This window comes from Melanotaenia boesemani, chromosome 10 (assembly GCF_017639745.1).
Source record: "Melanotaenia boesemani isolate fMelBoe1 chromosome 10, fMelBoe1.pri, whole genome shotgun sequence".
NCBI classification, from domain to species: Eukaryota; Metazoa; Chordata; class Actinopteri; order Atheriniformes; family Melanotaeniidae; genus Melanotaenia; species Melanotaenia boesemani.
Window position 1 is genome coordinate 760,745 of NC_055691.1, and position 24,260 is coordinate 785,004.

At 42.8% G+C, this 24,260-nt stretch overlaps 1 protein-coding gene across 1 annotated transcript; it reads left to right on the forward strand.

Moving 5' to 3' along the window:
* The first annotated feature begins 96 nt into the window (after positions 1-96).
* LOC121646874 (cytosolic 5'-nucleotidase 1A) lies at positions 97-16,234 on the forward strand. The gene is made up of 6 exons (XM_041995950.1): positions 97-250; positions 1,017-1,133; positions 1,503-1,638; positions 1,717-1,839; positions 14,751-14,881; positions 14,959-16,234. The coding sequence occupies exons 1-6, from the start codon at positions 215-217 to the stop codon at positions 15,202-15,204; spliced, it is 789 nt and encodes a 262-aa protein (XP_041851884.1). The 5' UTR covers positions 97-214; the 3' UTR covers positions 15,205-16,234.
* The last annotated feature ends 8,026 nt before the right edge of the window (positions 16,235-24,260 follow it).

The following is a 24,260-nucleotide window of genomic DNA, read 5'->3' on the forward strand; positions in this document are numbered from 1 at the left end:
CTCCACCTAACACAATAATCACTACAGTGGGCGGGGTGGCCAATGACTGTTTAAAAAGGAAATGACGTAATCACGCAAGCTCGAAGTCAACGTCAATGTTCAGGTCAGGCGGAACCAAAACAAACTGTAGAGGTATACTTGTTTTGTGATAGTTACGGAATTATTGACGGCATATGTCTGTAGAATAACCTGTTCAAACCTGCCGACTGTCAGCATGGTTTCCACGGTCGAGAACACCGATGTGAGACAGGTAAGACCGGTCTGATACCGGTTATTTCACAAACTCTTTCCCAGTATCAACATGTCAAACGCCCGCGAAAACACTCCCACCTACCGTTTTATACAGTTTCCCCCCGAACTGCATTCTAATAACCTTGTATTTTACTAACAACGTAAATATTTTACATACTATTTCTTTTATCGCCTGTTAAAACGGAAGTTATCGTGCTACTAACTGTTAAAACGGAACATTTTAGATCCCTGTCAGCGAACAGAAGCTGACACTTTCATTAAAATGGTTTGGATAAATGCCGAGTTGATGGTTGCACCTGCTAATGTTGGCATCTTGAGCAGTCGCGTTAAAAAAGTTTCATTTAGAACCGTGTAACAAAAAATGATGAAAGTTAACGGATCCCACAGTAAGTAGATGTACAACAGCAAAAGCTGCAGAGCTCCGATAAAATATTTTAATACAGATGAAAGCCAGGTTTCACTTATACACTCATACTGCTGCATCTCACACTGGATCTGTGTCTGTCTTACCTCTTAGTCGGGAAGATTATCAGAGTTTAAGGGGAAATATTGCATTCTTACACCCCTTAAAGTTGCTCAAATTACTTGAACGGAATTACTTAAATCACTGCTTGCTTTATAAATTCACATAATTTGCCTTTTATTCTACCCTGGGAATGTATCTGTGGATCTGGATCACCAGGTCTCATGGACTATATGACTTTAACATGGGATAAAAAAATGAATAAAAAGTAAAGATTGTTTGCTCTGTGTGCCCTATCCAGAAGGATGCTGACCACGCGGTGGTGTTGGCAGTAACATCTCATGCGGTCTTTGAATCAGGACCTAAGGGTGGTGATGATGGTTTCTATGGAAGAAGTGTGGCTTTTCCACTCCTTCAGGTCTGGCTTTCTGACCAATCTTAATTGATTGATTAGTTTACTTGGAATTGATGTTCCTAGTTCAAACGCTAAACACATTAGTGACACAACTTTTTTTCTGAATTCAGCATTTTATTTTTATTTTATCCTTAATACACATCCTGCTGTCATAAATAATCACTTGTGCATCATATGGGTGTTATTCCAGTTTTAATAACTTGAGCTAAAGGCTAATTTTAAATTGAATTATATTGTTTGAAATACTGTGTTTTATGGATTTAGTCAGTAATAGCTGATAATATTTGAGCCACAAATGGAATAGAAGTAAAAAAAGTAGCGAAGTAGAATAAAAACAGATAAATATTAAGATATTTTTATGACATTCTGCAGGCACTGCAGGAAGTGAACAAACGTCTGCTGGAGGAAAATCCCGCAGAGTCTCTGCTGTTTGACGTCGTTCTCATCACCACCGAGTCCCAACAGCAGCAGCAGAGTTCCTGCATCATCAGCAGCACTCGGCATCACGGTAATCTGGCGTCACACTTCGGGTGATAGATCCCAGTCTTTCATTTAGCAAACTTCCTGTGGTGATGCTGTGTTACAGGTCTTGAAGTGAGCAGGTTTTGTTTTTCCAGCGAGGAGGATTTCATCGAGAATCTCCAGAAAAATAACGTGCAGCTCTTTCTGTCGACGAATCGAAGCGAAGTGTTGCAGGCGAGGCAGAAAGGTCAGGAAGTTTCTTCTTCTCTGTCCTGTATGCAGCTGTGTTAATGTGGATGATTTCCCAATCTCACATCACAGATTTGCTAATTTAGTTGAAGAAGAAATCCACACCAAAGCTAAATATTTTATAACTTGGCGGTTGATCGAATCCGTCTCAGGATCACAGATTCAAACAGTAGGAAAAGTAAGACATTTTCTCACTTTTCTTGGTACAATTACTGAGAGAGAAATAATTAGGATTTTACGATTATTATGATCATACATTAATTAATTTTAAAAAATCACATGAACACTCCTCATAAGTTTTTAGGCTTTATTTACTGTGCCTTGAAAAAGTTTTCAAACCCCTTGAACTTTTTCACATTTTTTGACCTCACAATCACAAACTTAAATATATTTTGTTGAGAGTTTATGTGATAGACCAACACAAAGTAAAACATTATTGTGAAGTGGAACGAAAATGATGCATGGTTTTCAAAAAATTGAACAAATATAAATCTGAAAAGTGTTGTTGTCGTAGATAAATTCTTTATCAAAAGGGCTGCTGATATTAAGAGTCTGCAGACAGAGGTCTTTAATGATCCTTTATTCGGCCGACCAGGGGGACACCCCTTCAGGACAAAAGACCCCGTACAATCATTCTCCCAAGCTTATATAGCCTGCCTGTCACTATTTTCAGACACACAGTACCCAGGTATGCAGCCTTGTAGGGCTGACTGGTTGACATCATTTTGATATCATGTTATAATGTCATACTATTAATATTCTGCTGACCAGAGCTACACCTGTTGTTATTCAACTCAGCTCTGATACATTCATACTTCCACATTTCCCCCTTTCAAATATTTCAGAGTAATCGGCCCTAAGACGATACTCTGAAACTTACAATAGGGAAAACCTTTTATGAAAACTTTTATGCACACATGTCCACACACGCAGGTCTCAAGCATAACATAGGAGCCAATCTGAACCTCCCGTACGAGGGCGAAAAAAACCCCGAAGGGAGAAAAAAATTCCCCCGTGCCCCCCCTGTTGGGCGAGCACCGGTAACTTTTTGATCTCACTTGACACTCAGGCACGGGTAGGCCAGCGAACCCCTGCAAGAGACCTTCTAAGTACTATGACAGAAAGTAACCATACACACACAACAAGAAAACACATTACAATCCGTTTTCACAAGGATAAGCTATTACAGAAGATTTTCAACTACAAAATTCACACTTGAACAACACAAGATAGAGTCCTTTCCAGTCCGGAGGCAGACAGGAGCATTGGGTCACCAGCCTTCCGTTACAGGCTGCTGCCCCTTTTGTCCAACCGACCGTAGTTTTTATTGAGACGTCACAGGTCCAACTCAGTACGGACCAATTGGGCAGCCATGATGAAGGATGTCTGTTTCTTGAGACTCGTACTCCATGCTCTCCTCAGGGCGGGAACGATGCACATGCCAAACAAGAAAAGAAGGATCAGAACCAAAGCTGACCCAACTCCCACCTTTATCAATACATTTTTCCAGTCAGCCATTAACTGGTCCAACCAATCAAGGGACCAGTCGCTCTTCCCAGCATGCTCTCGCACCTCTCTCCCCACCCGTATTATTTCTTCCATGGCAGAGGTAAAAGAACCATCTGGCGCTGTGTTAGCTGGAATAAAGGTACAACAGTCTTCCCCAAACATTTGACATATTCCGACAGTCCTGATGTAGGGGCTCCGGGTTTTCAAACCATACAGCTTTAGTTATGAAGAGCGGAGACATACCAGACTCTGGGAACCATGATAATACCCATGTGACCTTACATCTTACCGTCGTGTTTCCCACCATTATTCCATTTTGCTGGAGAAATCCTCCGCTTGCAAAACACTCGTATGCGGCGTTATAGTCCACCTCGTAAACCGTGGGAGGGGCCATGGCGGTATTTGCCACCTGGTAAGGTTCACACAATTCCTGGATTTTGTAACCCCTATATTTATTCAAATAACCATGCATCCTCTGGGCCCCATAAAGTAATCTACACTTCATACCACACATCGGGAGCCCAAAGAAAGCATTCGTCGTTGTAGACTTGAACGCTTCCTCTTTACACACCCGGCGTTGTTCCTGGGCACACTCCCAAGAGTTGTACTTATCTGGGACAACAACCGGAGGGGCTCCAGGCGCCTTTGAGCACCATATGCATTCCTCCGATGTCATTTCCTTTACTGACAGCCAAGCCCAGCGATACCAAGTATTGGCCATCGCTTCCTTCCATAAGTAATCTTTACTAGGTCTAAACCCTCGTACTTCCGGTTGCCCCTTTACATCCTCCCCCCCCTCTAATGTTTTATCATGATAACTATTTACCAACGTATCTAACCCTAGAGGGGGAAGAGTGAATGACTCAACCACCCCACTGTCTGGTTGGCCATCAGTAACCACGGTGGGCTGCGGTTCAGGTGTAAAATCAACTTTATTCACAACAGGGGTGTTAACTGTGGTCTGGTAAGAACTTACAACCTTCCCAATCTCCAATAGACCTTCCAGTGTGTTCCAAGCAGCAGCCCATACCTGGTCAACCATTAAGGATGTTATACGTGCTAAGCGTTCATACCCCAGCCCTTCTGGTACCAACTGATGGTTACCTTTTCCTGCCTGTGGGCGTGGAGTAGTGATTGTTACAAGACCAACCTTATCCAGCTGCCAGCCGCAGCTGGAGGGGGAGTGGGCTCCTCCTTTTCAAAGTGAACTCCCCATTTCTTGGCAATTGCAGCTGTGGTAACATAAACACTTAAGTCTGAGCCCAGAGGTTCTAGCCTGGACCCCAAAACCTCACCTCCCTGAGCACCGCTTTTATCATCCATCCCAGGATTCACTGGAATGTTATACCCCTCTACATCTCGTTCCTTAATTGATCTCACTTTCCGCCTATGTTGTGCCAAAAGGGCAACATCTGTCTGAAATACTGAGTCACGGGTAGTGTATAGATGTGTGCGGGTGCATGCCGGCAAGAGACCTGACCGATAATGACATTTGGCATGTGAGTCGTACTCCCCTTGGTCACTGAGGTCGCTCCCTCGTTGCGCAGTTGCCCCTCTGTTTCCTTGAGAAGGCCCTGGTGATGGGACGACGTGGTGGCTGTTGCTTTGGGTCTGGATTGGTTGAATTGTCCCTGCCGAGATCCCTGTCTCGCCCAGAAGAAGAAACCAAAGGAATGTCAACCTCAACATCATCGGGCGGGAACTCTGAATCTGCCCTGACAGGACTATCTTCGTCAGATGCATGCGAGGCGATACTTCCCCTTTTGGGGGACTGGTCATTTGAGAACGCTGTACAATCCGACCAGTCCCCAGGGCCCGCTTTGCAGTTGTTGGTCGTAGGTGCCAACGAACAATGGTTCAGATGATGCCAAGCGACGCTCCCTTCGACCTGGACCGCAGTCGGTGTGGCACGGACCACCGTGTAAGGACCTCGGCGTCTAGGAGTGTTCCACTTTCTTCGAAACTCCTTAATGTACACCTTATCCCCGGGCACCACTGGACCAGATGTCACAGAGACTGGTTTTGGCTCGTTCGCTTTTTCCTGAAAATAAATCGCTTTATGGATAGCAGACAACTGTTTCATATAACTGTGCAGCTCCTTCTCCAACTGCTCCAGCGGGGGTCCTTTGAAAGGACCCCGAAACTGCGGACCCGGCATAGGGCGACCTGTTAACATTTCATGAGGAGACAAATGTGTGACCCGATGAGCTTGCATGCGGTAACTCATTAGGGCCAGCGGTAATGCGTCATGCCACCGCAAACCAGTACATGCACAAATCTTATTAATTTTTGCTTTAAGTGTGCCATTCACTCGTTCCACCCCTCCTTGGCTGGAGGGAGTGTAGATACTTCCGTGACGGACCTTGATTCCGAGCTGGCGCAGAACGCCCTCATAGACCTTGTTAATAAACGCTGGTCCCGAGTCTGATGAAAGGATGGACGGTAAACCAAACCTAGGGATTACCTCACGGACCAGGAACTTCACAACCGTTCCCGCCCCCATGTCCTTTGACGGAGTGGCTTCCACCCAACGACTGAAATGATCAAAAACCACCAAAAGGTAGCGCTTACCATGTACCGGGACCAACATGTCCACAAAATCTAAAATCAGATGACGAAACGGGCCTTCCGGGACAGGAATTCGCGCTGTGGGGGTGACAATACCTTTCGAATGTTATTTTGCGAGCATATCTCGCACCGATTAAGCGCATCCGTCACCAGTGCCTGCAGGTACGGCGCCCAATAACCCTGTTGTTGTATTCGATGTATCACCTCATCTCGCCCACAGTGGTCTGGTTTGTGACACTCTGGAATTAAAAGAGACAAAAGTGAGATTGGAGCGACGATCAGGCCGGTATGTGACCGCCATAACCCTCGCCCATCTTTTGTAGCACCCCTTTTTTCCCACATGTTTTGTTCACTCGCGCTGGCACGCGCTTGCATTAATGTGATATCATCGGGTGTAACAGATGATTCCAACTCCACAGCTGGGGCCAAGACGGCGACCTTGCAACCTGAAGCGTGCTTTGCAGCTTCGTCTGCCGCATTGTTTCCCATTGTGGTGATGGAGTTGTCTTTTCGATGAGCAGGACACTTGATAATGGCCAATCGATGTGGAAGCATCATGGCCGAGATTAACTTCATAATCTGTTTCCCATGTCGAACAGGTTTACCATCTGATTTTTGAAAGCCGCGCAGTTTCCAAACTGCTCCAAACAGGTGACAGACTCCGTGAGCGTATGCTGAATCTGTGTAAATATTAGCAGAGGAGTCTTTAGCAAGTTCACAAGCTACAGTAAGTCCATACAATTCAGCTAATTGTGCAGAGCAAGGTTGTAAACATTTTTCAGCTTTTATTGTCACAAACGTCCCTTCCTTTTGTTGCACCACGGCGTAGCCTGCGTGAGTTCCCATGTGGTCTCGAAAGCATGACCCATCCACATAGTACGTGACCTGTGCGTCGTCCAACGGCTCAGATTCCAAGTCCGGTCTCAGTTTTGTGTACCTCGTGGTCTCAGTGACGCACTCGTGTGTATCACCTTCAAATTCAAAAGGTAACATATTAGCAGGATTTGTGGTCTCACATCTCTTAATTGTTACATCTGGATAGGTGAGCAATGGTAGATACTGAAGGCAACGTGCTGTTGTCAGAACAAGTTTGCTGTGATTGATCAACTCTGTGATTTTATGATGGGTGTAAATAACCACAGGATATGACTTAGTTATTGCAGACGCCTTTTCATACGCCATGTGAACAGCTGCGAGGCCCTGGTAGCAGGGGGGCCACCCTCGTGCTACGTCGTCCAACCTTGCACTGTAGTAAGCGATGGGTTGTTTCCTTCCACCAGCACACGAGTCTTGTGCCAATACAGCCGTTGCGTACATGTTGCATCTGTTTGAAACGTAAAGATAGAAAAGTTTGTCATATTCTGGCATTTTTAGCGCTGGGGCATTTTGCAGTTCCTGCTTGAGCACATCAAAAGCCAACAGTGCCTCTGTGGTCCACTCCAAAGACTTCTTTAAAGTCTTGGCTTCAGAGGACTTCAGGAGATCCCTGAGCGGCGCCGTCTTTCCTGCGTAGTCCTCCAACCACTCCGCGCTGAATCCTGTGATACCTAAAAAGGTCATTAGTTGCGCGCATGTCTGTGGACGCGGTGCTCGACTTATGCCTTTGAGGTGGTCAGGAGACAGAGCTATTGTTCCATGGGAGATTACTCTGCCAAGGAATTCCACCTGAGGCTGGCAGAATTGCAGTTTCGTCCGAGAAGCTTTGTGTCCACATTCTGCCAGTCTCTGCAGTACTTTGATCGAGTCGCGCTGACAATCTTCAATGGTGTCTGAACAAATCAATATATCGTCTACATACCGGATTAGGACGCCGCTCAAATCCAGCTCCTGTAGATCCTGACTCACCACACGATCAAACCACGCGGGGCTGCTTGTCAGTCCCTGGGGCATTCTGGCGTAGCTGTATTGTCGACCTCTAAAGGTAAACGAAAACAGATATCGTGACTCTTCTGCCAGAGGGATACTGAAAAATGCTGAACAAAGATCCACTACTGTAAAAAAACTTAGCTTTAGTGGGGATGGCATTCAACAGTGTGTGAGGATTTGCGAAGTCTGCAGCGACATCTTCAAGAATGGCATTGATTGCCCTTAGATCATGGACCAGTCGGTACTTTGATTTATCTGCTTTTAGAACTGCAAGAATTGGGGTGTTACAAGGACTAGAAATCTCAATCAGCACTCCTACTTTTAAAAAACCATCAATTAGGATTCCAATCCCTTCTTCATCTGCGGGATTAAGTTTATATTGTGGCCGCCAAGGTAAAACTGCACCTGGTTTTAATTTGACAGTAACTGGGCTGGCTGAAACTGCCAGTCCCACATCCGTCTCATGTCTGGACCACAGTTGGTCCGGAACCTGTGTTAAAATATCAGTTTCCAGATCACTGTTAAATCCAAGGGGGTTGGTTTTGCATGTCATCATTATGTTTTTCCCTGGTAGCACCACCATCTGAGGTGTTGCTTGTAATGACAGATCACACCTAATTCTTAACATTGAGCCATCCTCTGAAAGAGAGATTAATGGGTTCTCTGTACTGTTCCATGTTAAATGCTCTGCAGTTCTTACCATCGGACCGAGGTCCCTTGAATGGTATCCTGGGTTTACCAACAGTGTAATGTGTGGTAAGGATTGAGTAACACAGTACCATTTATCAATAAAGGTGTTCCGGTTTACCTTTAATGCTGCGCCTTGGCCTCCAATCAGGATATATGGAGCCTGTATTTTAACCATCACTCCATCCGTCTCCTTTTCCCACTTATCCTGAAAGGTTGAGCTGGCTGATGGATCAAAGAACATTGTACAGTGAGGAGGTAATTCTGGTGGAGAACCTTCCAGGGCCCAGGCCCTCCTGCATGCCTTCCATTTTTCCAACTCCGAACCCAGAGGCCCCTCTATGTTCCCCAGCCAATAAACATTTGCTGGTTCTGCTTGGGCATTCATTTGTAGGTTTAATCCACAACTTTCCACATATATGCCCAAAGGTGAACATAAAATTTTGAGCCCGAGTTTACAAAGTGCATCTCTTCCCAACAGATTGACAGGAGTTTGGTCCGAGACCAAAATGGGTATTTTAATTTCATCATTACCTACTTTCATTTTTACGGGAGCAGTAATAGGAACCAATTGACTTTTTCCCGAGAATCCTACTGTCTTCACAAAGTTGTTTGACATGGGAAGGTTCTTGGCAAGGGATCCCTGTATGCATGAATGGGTCGCCCCCGTGTCAATCATCATTTGGACCTGTCGATCCTCAATTTGGACATTTATCATGGGGTCGGTGCGTGTATGCATAATCAATGGGTACGAACCTTTACCCGCAGGATCCTCGGGACCCCCCTAAAACTGAGAGGGTCTTGGTCGTGGGCCACCCAGGGGTCCACCTCCACCTCTTCTAGGGAAGCCTCCGTTTCTTCCAGGACCACCTGCTGGGAGGGGCATAAGCCGTGGGCACGCCCTTGCAAAATGTCCATACATGCCACAATACCAGCAGCGGTTGGATCCCTGCCACGCCCCAGACAAGGGAGTACCAAGCCTTGAGTATGAGGGACGGAACGGCTGGGGACCCCTAGCGGCCTGTGCTGACTCAGGAACTCCAGCAGTCCGTCCTGCACCTGGATCTGTGAACACAACAGCTTGAACCTTTTCTTTCAGCTTGCCTTGCAAATCATTTAGTTGCATCTGTGCCAGCTTCCTTTGAATCTGGAGGTCCTGTTCAGAAGTCTTAGTTAGGTCTTTCCTGTATCGGGTTACTGCATGAACCACATGATCACGGAACTGTTGCGCTGGCATAGATGTTAGACCAACGACATCCTCCAAACGTCTGCTGACATCCTTTGGCATTGAATCGATGACTGCATTTCTGAAAAGAGTGAGCAAAATAGGATCATTTTCCACATCTTTCTGAGACTCTTGACGCCACCTTTTTAACTGTGTATCGATGTAAGCTGCTGGGTTCTGGTCGTCCTTCAGAGGTTCCCCTTTTAAAGCATCAACATCAATTTTATTAGGGTACTGTTTGCGTATTCCTTGCCAAATCACCCCCTTATAGGCTGCTAATTCTGTTCCATCTGCCCTTTCACTCAAAATCCAGTCCAGTTCATTGTCTCTGAAAAACTGCTGCATTTTAGACAACCCCAAAACCTGAGCGAGGACAGCTTTGATGTCACCCAGTGAAAGAAATGTTCCAGCCGTGTTTGATTCCAAAGCCTTAATCCACTTGCCTCCTCCTGCGGATATTTGAGGGAGCTCTGAGACCAAACCTGTCAGGTCCCGAGCTGAAAAAGGATGATAATCAGCCCTTGTTCCCCTTATCAGAATTGGGAACTCCCCCCCCCTCACTCTGTCAGGAGGTCTGATGTTAGGCCTGTATCTTAAATCATATTCGTCTCTAGGGACCCCTGTGGACGTGCCGGGTTTCTGCAAGCATGCAGGCATGGAAACTCCGCCTCCCGAAGTCGCCCCCCCCCTGTAACAGGCCATGGATCCATCAAATTTTTAGTTCTTTTGCACCATTTTTCAGACATGTGTTGAATCTCTTTCATTCTATGGGGATGACGGATGCCAACAATAGCCTGTGGCGTGCTCATTGTTATCCTATTTAATCAACCCTGCTTTTAATACAATATGATAATCATGCAACTCAAACGAAAACCACTTGGGTGCGCCGCAGCTCCGTTTCCTGTTTCTAGGCGTCGGTCCAATGGGAGGAGTCGTGTTCTGTTGGAAGGAAACCAAAAGAGTTCAGCGGTTTTATTTTACTTGGAACTTGGCAGAAGAGAGGAGCACTATTCCTGTGTCTAGTGTTAGCAATTAGCTTAGTGTCGATTTCACCAGACCACTATTTTATCAGTTGAGGAACGAGTCAACTTATGCACTGCAATACAGATTAATTTTTTCAACATGCGGCATGCAATATTACTGCAAACAGAGGCCTCTGTCCATGCTCATGCATAAGTTTTTTCCAGTATACCCAGCAGCTGCTTCGATCTCCAGTTACACTCAGTCACGCATTCCTTTCTACATTTAGTCCACACTTTTACACACAAGCTCACCCTCAGCTTTTCTCCTCTCCAAAGAGAGTTTTAAAGCTTTTTCCTCCTATTCTTCTCACACATGGACATAAGTTACTTTCAGCGAGAGAGGTAAGGCAATCAAAGGATAGTTACACACTCAGTCAGTCACACATTTCTGTCCGGTGCATCACCCACTATCATACACACACTTCAACAGCTGAGCAAATCACCATTAGTCAGAGGAGAATAAACCAGTCAAAACACAGTTTAAAACTTTTCCCTTATTTCCTCTCATAGAAGACATCAGTTTTCTTTCCGTTGGAGGGGTAAAGCAGTCAAAAGACAATTTTCAGCTCACTCAGACACCCATTCCTATCCGCTTCATACACACACTTTAACAGCTGAACAAATCATCATTAGTCAGAGAGGAATTAACAGTCAAGACCAGTTTAAAAGTCACAAGTTCGCTCCCAGTGAGCAGTCCAAAGAAGGAATATGTCAACAGTCAGTTTATAAAGCCTTTTTTTTCCTTCCTTTTTTCTACGTACGTTATTTAATGTTGCAACAAAGTTTTTCACAGCTGTACTGCGCTAAGCCCCTTTTACGCAGATTTCCCGGGTTAACAGAGCTTAAACCTTTCACTACTGGCTCTGTTTAATTTAGGATCAGATTTTTGATCGATCTTTGCACCTTGCTTTCCTATGAACCTAGTCATAAGCTACTCACACCCACTTAACTGACCCCCTGTACAAGACCAGCCTATAGCTCGCAATCTTGCGGGCCCTGTATTTAACTCTTTACTAAATTTGAAACTCGAAACAGATCGATCGGTGCATTTTCATCACTTTCACTTTTACTTCACTTTCACTACTATTTTTGTTGCCAATTACTTCTTTCGCCGCTATACTGACCCTCCTCTCAAAGTTCCCGGGCGACCGCGTCCAGTAACGCCGAGGTTTTGATAGGGCCCTGAAATATTACACCTTAAAACTGACCCCCCTCCCACTAATTGGTGAGGTCCTCAACCTACTTAATATCTCCTTAAACTGAGCCCCTTCCCACTAGCTGGTGGGCTCCTCAAAAACTACTTTATTTCTCCTTAAACTGACCTTCCTCCCAGCTACCTCTGGTAAGGCCCTCATAAACTACTTTATTTGTGCGCACAAATTTATCTGTTAGCAGAGTCACAGCAGCCGTATAACTAAGTTCAACTTGTAGCCAGGACGGCCCTCCGCCTCGGCTCACTTCACCCAGAAGGATTCAAAATGGGGCTTACCTCCTTGAGCGGTGAGTCGAAACGGCGCACACGTCCGGCCCCAGCGGTTAACTGGCTGGCTCGCCAAATGTCGTAGATAAATTCTTTATCAAAAGGGCTGCTGATATTAAGAGTCTGCAGACAGAGGTCTTTAATGATCCTTTATTCGGCCGACCAGGGGGACACCCCTTCAGGACAAAAGACCCCGTACAATCATTCTCCCAAGCTTATATAGCCTGCCTGTCACTATTTTCAGACACACAGTACCCAGGTATGCAGCCTTGTAGGGCTGACTGGTTGACATCATTTTGATATCATGTTATAATGTCATACTATTAATATTCTGCTGACCAGAGCTACACCTGTTGTTATTCAACTCAGCTCTGATACATTCATACTTCCACATTGTGTGCATTTCTGTTCAACCCCTTGTGTTCTAATACCTCCGAAGACAATGCAGTGCAATCAGCTGCCTTCAGAAGTCACCTAATTAGTAAATTGAACCCACCTGTGTGTAATTTACTTACAGTATAAATGCACCTGTTCTGTGAAGGCCTTGGTAGTTTGTTAGAGAACAACAGCATCATGAAGATCAAGGAACTCACCAAGGATAAAGTTTGGAGAAGTTTAGAGCAGGGTTAGGTTATAAAAAACATCCCAAGCTTTGAACATCTCAAGGAGCACCGTTCAATACATCATCCAAAAATTATGGCACAACTGCAAACTTACCAAGATGTGACCGTCCACCTAAACTGACAGAGCGAGCAAGGAAAGCACTGTTCAGAGAAGCAGCTAAGAGGCCCATGGTCACTCTGGAGGAGCTGCAGAAATCTACAGCTCAGATGGGAGAATCTGTCCACAGAACAACTATAAGCCATGCACTCCACAAATCTGGTCCTTATGGAAGAGTGGCAAGAAGAAAGCCAGTGTTGAAAGAAAGGCGTAAGAAGTCCCGTTTGCAGTTTGCCGCAAGCCATGTAGGGACACTGCAAACATGTGGAAGAAGGTGCTTTGTTCAGATGAGACCAGAATCTAACTTTTTGGCCTGAATGCAAAGCGTTATATGTGGTGGAAAACTAACACTGCTCATCACCCTGAACACACCATCCCCACTGTAAAACATGGTGGTGGCAGCATCATGCTGTGGGGATGCTTTTTCTTCAGCAGGGACAGTGAAGCTGGTCAGGATGGGAAGATGGATGGAGCTCAGTACAGGGCAATCCTGGAAGAAAACCTGTTGGAGGCTGCAAAAGACTTGAGAGCAGGAAGGCGATTTATCTTCCAGCACTAGAATGACCCTAAACACAAAGCCCGAGCTACAACGGGATGGTTTAGATCTAGGAATATCCATGCGTTAGCAGGGCCACGTCAAAGCTAAAACTATGCATCATTTCCATTCCACTTTACAATGATGTGCCACTTTGTGTTGGTCGATCACATAAAAACTCAATAATAAAGTTTGTGGTTGTCAGGTAGTAAAATGTGAAAAAGTTCATGGGGTATGATATAAAATAAACTTTTCAAGGCACTGTATTTGTCTTTTGATGTCAGCATAACATAGAAACAGAAACAAAATAAAGTAACTTAAAAGTCTACCTATTAATTCTATTCATTAACTGGATTTCTGTCAGACAGCATAGAGGGAAAGGCTATAGGACCTCTGCCTGGAAACTACATTATAAAAATGGTTTTGAACATTTTTTTAACCTGAGTAAAGAATCTAGAAACATGGGAATCATATCTATTTAGCTTTGACTTTCAGCTGTGTTTTAGCAGCTGCTGTTTGAGGCTTGAATAATAAAACTGGAACAGCGGAAATAAAGAGAAACAAGCATATATGTGAACTTTAATATGATTTATTCTACAGGTCACTGCACACCGACGACAAAAAAAGCATCAACTTCACGCCAGTTCGGTTGTTTGAACAGTGAAACTATTTGTCAAAATAGTTTGAGACAAACTTTTATTTCATCCATGTAATGTGACCATGTCACGCTGCACTGCTTCTCTGCTTTTTATATTTCTGGTCTGGCTCTTTTTCAGTTCCCAGATTAAAAATAATCACTGTTTAATATTTTTATCAACAACTGAACACAGAACTGCAACAAACAAATAAATGAAACCCAAAGTCTGTTCTCTTTAAATGTTTGTATTTTATCTTTTCTAGCTTGTAGAATAGTTAATAAATATATTATTTTACTGGTCATCTGTGGTTTCCTTGTCTGGTCCAAAGGTCGATTAAAAGTATGAGGCAGATTTATTTAATAATAAAAGCTAAACAATGTTTTCCTGCCCCTCAGGTTTTTATTCTGTTACGTGATGTGTTAACGTTACATTTGCATGTGATTGGCTACGTGGTGCCAATCCAAACGAAGTCCTGCCCCTTCCAAAGATTCAGCTTCCCCCTGAAGAGAGTTGACTCCTCTTTTCACTACAAAGAATGCACTCTTTGGCTCATTTGGAAATTCCCACATTGTTCCAGTTATGATGCTTCTCAGAGTTTACGTGTCTGGTTACTTATTCAGGATAAAAATGGAGGCGTACCTGATATCCTTTTCTTGCAGGTGTTCTCTCTGCACTGCTGGATGAAAACTCAGCTTCCTCTCCAACAGACCAGCTCAGAGTTTTGTTCTGTGGGGATGCCGTCAGTCGGCCTGATGTCGGCCCAACATCGGCAAGCGGACAAGCTGCTCAGGTACAGATGCAAACGTGCCGTCTTTACTTTCTGTGTGTTGCTGCGGATTTGTCTGAAATTTAGCTCTTTTTCTTCAGACTTTTTTGGCTCAACTAGGAAAGATCCGTCAGAAGTTTCGTATGTTTGACAGCCCCGTCTGCATCACACTGGTCACGTCCCACGGCGGAAGAGAAAGCTGCGGTGATGCCTTGAAGGCCTTGCGGTCTCTTGGCGTGGGCGTGGATGAGGCGTACTGCTTGGCTGGGGCCCCCTGTGGCCCCATCCTGTCCCTGCTCCGACATCACTTCCTGCTCAGCGACCGCTTCAGCAGCCTGAAAGACTAATGTCGTTACAGTCGACTCCTCCAGAAGAAACGTTACTGTCTGGAAAACAAGCTGCCAAATCCTCCGACGGAACCTTATGTTTAGCACCAGTTTTAGATAATAGGATTATTTCATTCAGCCCTAAAACGACGGTGACCATCATTCTCCAACAACACAAAGAAAATCCAGATGAGGATTGTTCATCTAAAGGAGTGTTTTGTGTCTAGCTTCATGTCACATAGTATTTGTGAGGAATGTGTAGGTAACGCAAGTCATGATCTTTTCTCCAAACCAGGTGTTCATGAAACGGATGAATTAATTAACCATTTTCTGAAACCTAGTCATGTTATTTTGATGTATAAGGGGCTTTCACATGGGGAACGTAGGGAGGAAAGGTGTACAGATGCAAGTCCCATGTAAGGCTGCTGACAGGCGACTGGAAAGCTAACCAGGAAGTAACTAGTTTTCTAGCTGACTTTAGCTGATTTCCTAAAATGGACAAAATGTTGAAATGTTATTCTCATTAGCACAATAGCATCACCTGTAACAGTGTTCTCTCTTTCCACACTGTAAACCTCATCTTGACCAGAGCTCCGTGTTCGGGGGCAGCATATTATTCATGCAGTACTGAAGATCTTTACACACACTAGGAAGCAGCAATCTTAACATGTAGCATGCCAAAATGACGGGGAGAAAACTCAGCTAAAGGGCTCTGCCAAACATCGGCACGTAAATGAATCACTATTCAAATCTCAAGCAGTTGTGACAAACACGTGAGAACAGCACTGCCCACTTTCGAGCTTCTGCTAATTTCTCCACTTCAAGCAAACCACAGAAACATGAAAGCAGACTCTGCTGCTCCAAATATGTTCAGTGTTTTTGTTCTTTCAAAGTTTAGAGTCTTTTTATCAGACATGTAACCTGGTACACATACCTAACATGTTTCCACAGTAATCCTTCCTTCTTCATCGTGCCACTAGATGGAGAGAACATAATTATCAGCTGATCACGCTGGACAGGTCGACCACGCCCGTGGAAGTCTGGTTTAAAACACCCCTCCCCCAAAACATGAATGTGCTGTCGTTATTATTACTCTCACCAGCTGATCCGAAGTAGTTGGTTTGGTTTTACATGAAGCTTTACAGCTACAACAGTCTTCACTATTCACTGATGCTGTCCTTCAGTCTCGTTGGGTTCATATGGTTGTTTACTACGGTTGGGTTACAGCGAGTACAAGTTTCAACAACACACAAAACACACTTCTTACTACATTCTTCTTCATCATCTTGCAGCATTATTTCTTTCTCCTTGCATTTTATGCCAATATTTCTTCCATCTGTGATGTTTAACAGTGACCAACAGGAGGCAGCAGAGAGTAAAAGCTGCCATTAGACTGAATATGGAACTAGAGCTCGAGTTATTCAAACACACTACAGCAATAAATATAAGAAAAAAAAATGTGAGGAATTGTTACTTCAGAATCTTAGAAATTAGAAATTTTTAGCATTTAATTAAGTCATTAGAGGACAGCTGCTGCCATCTCCTAGAACATGTTAGTGAAATCAAGCAGTCTGGTGCTGCACTGCATCTTTTCTGATAGGGACAGAAAAGATTTGATCAGGCCATCGCTGCTCTTGGGAATGAAGACGTGTTGCCTGAGGAAGTTGTGATGCAGCTTCGCTCAGCTGCCTGCTGGACGCTGTGGCTCAAGTCCGACTCCGTTTAACACTAAAGCAACAGAAGAATAATTATTTTTCTCTCATTATATTCAGACCATGTTCTGGAAAAATCTGCTGGTATAAATTGCAAAAGCCTTCTCTGCTTTTTTTTCTGCTCCTTCTGCTCTCAGCCACAGGCAGGAAGGTCCGGATGGAGGGATGTGATGGAGGAGGATGTTGGAGCATCTGTTGGATCCTGAAGCAAACTGAAAGGGAGCAGAAGTGGGAAAACGACGATGGTAGAACTTGTGAAAGTGGTCTGAAAATACTCACTGATCAGTGACACAGAGTTCAGGGATGATCTCATCACTGAGGTTAAGTTAGGGTGTGCACAAATATCCTGAGTGGTGAGGTTTGGCCACCAGCTTACTGGGACATCTGCATGTAATTCCCAGTTCTTAGATACACCTGATGGTGCCCCTGGACACATCATCAGTGATGTAACCTGGGATCACAGGGGGTTTTGGGTCTTTCAACAATTAGACCCCCTCCCCCGGGCAACCCAGCCAGGGTTAATCAGGCACCAGTTTGTGTCCAGGTAGCGCGACCCTACGTGTCACGTCTCTCCCGTCTTGATCCACAACCACCTTGACGCCACTTCTGCTGCATCAGTGGCCAAATTAACAGCCCGGCGCTGACTGGCTCCTTGATGCCCTGCAGAAGGATTGGTCCACAAATCCTTGGCATCCCACTGCGATGGGTTGACATCGTGCCCACCAACCATTGTTCTGGCACTCCTCCACTAGCTCCGAGTACATAGCTCTCTTTCTCTCGCGGGCCTCCTCCATCCGGTCCTCCCACGGCTCAGTGAGCTCCAGGAGAATCACCTGCTTGGCTGCTGCTGAGGTGAGGACAATGTCTGGCCTTGATGTTGTCTTGACGACCACTTCTGGGAACTTCAGCTGCTTCAGGTCAACTTTCAGCTTCCAATCACGCGCCATTGCCAACAGGCCAGGAAAGGTATTTCTGGGAGCCTCCTGGTTTCTTTTCCCAGAATGTCTCATTGTCTCTGGTGCGATCAAAGAGCACGTCTACTGTCATACCTACCAGAGATAAATATTTCCATGCAATAGACCAGTCTTTTCAGAAAGCTGCAATTTCATTTGATTAATCAATTATTTACTTATTTATTAATAATTATTTTATTTATTTATTTCTGAATAAATGCATCAATGAATGAATGAATGAGAGTTTTGCTTTGTTTGTGTATTTATATATTTCTACATGAACATTTTCATTATGAGGTCTGTTGTTTCCGCCCGCTGTCTGAAATGATATAAATTAGTATATCTTCACAACTACAAGTACTGTATGTATAAGCTTGGTCTCAAAAAAAAATAAAATAAATAATCTGAGACACATGAGATTACTACAGAAGTGTCAGAGTCCAGACATGCATTACTGCTGTTATAATAAAGGTGTTACACAAGTAGATATCTCTGGAAGCCATCAGCCGATGTCGATGATGGACACCGGAATGGATGGATGATGGAGTCAGGAGTAGCCTCCAGATTCACTTGTTTCACCAAAGGAAGATCATAGGAGAACAAATGAGCAGAGCTTTTTGAGGTAAAATAAAACTTTTGACCACAAAACAGCAAAAGTAAAAAATTAGATTACGTGACATGTTTTGGCTGCTTTGGAGTTTTTCTCCCACGGTGACGAGTCTTTGTAACCAGCAGTCTGCTTCCGTGACATCTTATTTGTGTGGTTTGTTTGAGGAGTAGAAACTAGCAGAAGCTAAAGTGGGACAGTGCTGTTCTCATGTTTTAGTTTCATTCCATATATTTGCTTGTGGTTCAAATTGTGATTCATTACGTTGCCAGTCCTTAGTAAAGTTTTTAGCTGAGTGTCTCCCCATCATTTTGGTATGCTACATGCTGCTTCCTAGTGTGTACAAAGATCTTCAGTACTGTATGTATCTCGTGTACAGAAGGCTCCCGTCAACAATAAGTTAATTATTTATTTCTTTGTTTATTTATATATTTATCACCACATATTTATTTTTGTGTGTTATGTTGCTTGCATGGCATTTCTAACCTAACCTATTCTGAAGCGGAATTGGTGACCGATCATGTTTATAACCACACACGCTGAGAAAATACCAAATGTGCTGAAGTAAATTGTGACTGTGTACATGTCATCATGTTTAACAGTTTAAAGCTGTTCTATATAGCAAGACTATAGTTGAGAGAAAAGCTGACTCAGGATTGGGTGTTACCTGGAAGCAGGTGAAGCTACGTGACTGCCTCATCTCAGCTTCTGCTCCTTAAGAAGCAGACTGACGTGCAGATGTTCAGCCGGACCGGAGGCAGCGGTTTCTGACTCACTGTGAGGAAACAGCAGCTGAGCTCTCAGTAACAAACACACTGGATTTGAAATAATCACACAAACGCCACAGCTCAGACATCTGATTATAATATTACACAAGGACGACACCAGCTGAGTCATCACCGACCTTCAGAAACTGTCAACTTTGGGACCCATTTCTCATTTTTGTATTTGATAAATATTTTAACTTTATAAAAAAACTGTATTTTTTGGCGAGTAAAAGATCTGTTCTACTTGTTTTGGCCCCTTACTGCTTTTTAATTTGTGGTGTTAATGTTAGAAATACCACAGTGACACCTGGTCACATCAAAGCAATACAGTGTTACTGTAGTACCGACACCAGTATCATCATAACGTGTGGTGTGATTAGAACCACTGCCATGTACCAACTGCCTTCATTCACTGATGCATTAATACCAGTTAATACATAAGTTCAAGGACCTCATGCTGTAGTTCAGTGGGTACCAACCTGGTGTCCCGGGCCCCTAAAAGGGGTCTGCAAAGATCACAGGGGCTCCTTGAGGTTTTGACCGTCCAGAGCTTGTGTGGTTGTTAAAATTAAGGCCATGTCTACACAGAGATGAGTTGAGGTGAATCCACTTTTTGGTAGTTTGATGAAGGGGGTCCTCAACGAAAACTGATGATGCAATGCATCGTGAAATCATTTTATCTGTCAGACTCGCCCATCAAACCAGGCGGACAGGACTAACGTTGAGAATCTTAACCTTAGATTTAATTGCTTTGCTCTGAATTTAATGTTACTTCAGAAATGACGTTTTTCTTCTTGATTTTTTTCTTTCTTTTTTTTTAACCACAGTAACTAATAGGTATTATTATCAAACATATAAATACTGCTGCCTAATATGTGGCACGTTTTGGACTTGAGCTGCAGGAATCTGTTAATTTTGTTGTGACTTCAGGAGCAGCGTAGCCAATCAAATGTCACCATCTGTGGCGTCGCAGTGACAGTTTAGATTAATTCATGATGCACTGCGGCTCAGGAAACATTAAATAATTACATAGTAAAATATTATATATGTTTTTACTTAAATTTAATTAATTTTAATCACTTTCAAACACACGCAATTATTTCTAAATTTGATAAATAATTTCTATTTAGTGATGACATATTTAAGTTATTAATTATTTGATTCATTATATGTGCATTAATTTCTAATCTTGCTTAATTTATGACACATTTAAGTAGTTATTTATTTATCTATTTATTATTTCATTTATTTAATTGTTCAATTCTGTATTTAGTTGTTTCATTGAGGCCCTTTTCCCCTCTCTATCAAATGGTTATGACTTGTACTAAATGACAATTTAGTCACGAGACTTTAACCAAAACAAAATCAAAATTTGCCCTCAAAATGAACTGTCTTGTAATTTGCACCCAGTGACAGTAAAACCACAGTATTTTGGAGATGATGAGCAAGAGTTAAATATACCGAACTGGCTTAAGGTACTAACATGGTTTGGGGCAGGGGCGTTGCTAAGCATAAAGCTCTACTGGGCCACAGGCCCCCTACCACATATCCCTCGTTTCCCATACACACACACACGCACACACGTGTCTTGTTTGGATGGTCATCGGCTTCAATTCAGCTTTGGTTTGAAGTGACTGGGTCACCTGGTTTAGAAACTGTTGGTTTTTTCCTCTCTTATTATTGTCTCTCTTAAATTATTAAAATCTCAATTAAAATTTGAAGCAATTCAAAAGATTTGGCACCCTGTACGAAAACAAAAAACAACTTTTTATTTCTCTTTGTTTACGTCAGAAGTTTGCTTTTCTTTAGTATGAAAGTATTGTTTTATGTCCTTTATGAGAATTTCCGTTTCACTGAAAGCCTGTCATTTGTTGATGGTCCCTAAACGAGAAGCTGGTCGCTCCAGTGCAAATATCTGCCGAATATCTTAACTCCCTCTTTCTCATCTCTTTTGGTTTCATTTATAAAAATAATATAAAATAGTTTTTGTGTCGTTACAGGACCTCAAACTGCGCCGTGCGCTCACCCGACACACGGAGAGCTGCGTGACGTGTGTGTGGTTCACCTGCTGCTCGTGCACGGTGACGTGCAGTGACAGAATGCACCCGAGCTGGATCCTGTATTTGGAGTTAAGGCTCTTGCTATGCGTTTCAGTTGAAATATAAATCTTCTCCCGTCTGAATTATCTGAATTAATGTATGATAAATATTTATTGTCGGAAATTAATCGTAGCATTTACATTTATAATGGGAGCATTTATAACGGGTCAGTAAACGCTGATGGTTTGGGGTAGTTTGTGTACTTTTCATGTTAAAATAGACACACATGCGCATGGAGAGGCAGTGGGATCCACACAGGCTTCAGTAATATGCATGTAACTCTTTTTATTTTTCGGATGTCGGACACTTTGAGGTGTGTTACTTGGAATGTGCGTGGAGCTGGTACAAGGGAAAAGAGGTTAAACATTTTTAATCGTTTGCAGGAAATGAAAGCAGATATAATATTACTCCAAGAGACTCATTTATCAAACTCAACAATAGATCTTCTCTCAACAACCCAGTTTCCACACGTGTATTCAGCTTGTTATAATTCTAGGCAGAGAGGAGCAGCAACTCTTATTAATAGAAGGTTAAATTTTGACATAGATAATACAATCATAGATCCAGAAGGCAGATTTATAATAGTTACATTATCTATTAAAAATGTTAAGTTATGTATTGTAAATATATCTGGTCCAAATGTAGATGATCCTCCTTCTTTCACTCCCGCTTCACCTCTATGGTCACTCAGATAACACATTAATTATAGGAGGTGATTTTAACATTATACTGGAGAAAAAAAGTACCACAGGAGCTCATCGAGCCTGGAAATCCTCAGAAACTGTAAAACATGAAGGATTTTGGTCTCTGTGATGCTTGGCGCTCTCACCATCCCACACTAAGAGAATACACCTTCTTCTCTTCAGTCCACCATTCCTATTCTAGATTAGATTATTTCTTAACTAGCAGCTCGCTGATGAATGACATGTCAGAAATCAGAATCCATCCTATTAGCATTAGTGATCACGCACCAGTATCATTCACTCTGAGAAGTAAGAGCAATAAACCAGCAACTAGAAACTGGAGATTTAATATGTCATTACTTAAAGATCCTGAGTTTATCAGCTATTTCAAAAGAGAATGGTCCTTATATCTAGAAAATAACGACTTGCCAGAAACTTCAGCAAGTGTTCTTTGGGAAGCAGGAAAAGCAGTAATGAGAGGGAAAATTATTTCCTTTTCTTCTCATAAGAAAAAGAAGGAAACTTTGAGAATTTCAGAGTTAGAACTCAGAATTAAATCCTTAGAGGACGCTTACCATGTCTCCCCAGAAGAACACACACTAAATGCTATAAGGAAAGCTAAACTTGAATTTAATGAAATAATAAATAAAAAGACACAATTCTTGGTGCAAAGACTTCGCTTGGAGAATTTTGAGCATGGCAACAAAATCCGGAAGGTTCCTGGCTAATCAGTTAAAAACAAATAAGGAGAAAACAACCATCTCCTCTGTCAGAGGATCCAGAAGGAACATCAGCCACAACCCTGACAAGATAAATAACACTTCTAGAGAATTCTATAAAACTTTATTTAAATCACAAACTAACACAACAGATGACAATATTGATAAATTTTCTTAGTAACATCAATCTTCCCAAATTAAAACATGAAAATAAAATGGTCTTGGATTCCCCCCTTTCAGTCGGCGAACTCCATGAAGCGCTCTCCAGCATATGCCCAACAATAATAGCTCCAGGGTCCAGATGGTTACCCAGCAGAATTCTACAAAAGAATTCTGGACAATGCTGGCACCCACTTTCTACAATATGATATTAGAAAATAAGGAAAAACAAAAAATACCTTCAAATATGACCTAGCCAATATTACTCTACTATTAAAACCAGGTAAAGACCCGACACTTCCATCCAGTTACCGTCCAATTTTATTAATAAATGTAGATCTCAAATAATTAGCAAAGCTTTGGCCAGAAGAATAGAAAAAATAACCCCTCTAATAATACATCCTGACCAAACAGGCTTTATTAAAGGTAGACATTCCTCTACTAACATGCGTAGATTAATTAAACATCATAGATGATTCTACGCTACATAACCTGGAATCCACAGTCATTTCTTTAGACGCAGAAAAAGCATTTGACCGAGTAAACTGGAAATTTTTATTTGCAACGTTAAACAAATTTGGGTTTGGGTCATCTTCATAGATTGGATAAAAATATTATATAACAACCAAATGCATGTGTGAAGACCAATGATCAAACCTCTCCAAGCTTCTGTTTGCAGAGAGGAACCAGGCAGGGCTGCCCGCTTTCTCCATCACTCTTTGCTATTTTTATTGAACCCCTAGCTGCTGCCATAAGACAAAATAAAGAGATTAAAGGAATCCATGCTAAAAATATAGAACACAAGATAAGTCTTTATGCTGATGACGTTTTACTTTTTCTCCAGAACTCACCGACATCTCTCCCCCAGACAATCACACTTATTAACACATTCTCATCAATATCTGAATACTTTATTAACTGGTCTAAGACTATTATTATGCCATCAACTGTGACCTACAAACAACATACCCAAAACTACAATACAGTCTGGAAACATTAGATATCTAGGCATAAACATTTCCCCCAGGTTATCAGAACTAACAAAGCTAAATTATGTCCAGCTACTTAAAACAATAGAGGATGATCTCTCACGGTGGAGGCGCTTACCCATATCACTCATGGGGAGGGTTGCCACAGTTAAAATGATGGTTCTATCTAAAGTAAACTACCTGTTTTCAGTTATACCCACTAAACCATCCTCCAGCTGGTTTAAGTCACTGGACTCACATATATCTAAATTTTTTATGGAAAAATAAGCCATCACGTATCAGTCTAAAAACTTTACAACAGACTAAAGATAGAGGCGGATTGGAGCTACCTGACTTTAATCATGTTTTCTTAAGCTAACCAAGCTGCAGTATATCTCCAAATGGCTTAA

Excerpts from the sequence above, each read along its gene's own strand:
- LOC121646874 (XM_041995950.1), top strand. The coding sequence starts at position 215 with ATGGTTTCCACGGTCGAGAACACCGATGTGAGACAG. Across the intron at positions 1,134-1,502 it reads TGGCTTTTCCACTCCTTCAG|GCACTGCAGGAAGTGAACAA; the intron begins GTCTGGCTTTCT and ends GACATTCTGCAG. Across the intron at positions 1,840-14,750 it reads GTTGCAGGCGAGGCAGAAAG|GTGTTCTCTCTGCACTGCTG; the intron begins GTCAGGAAGTTT and ends CTTTTCTTGCAG.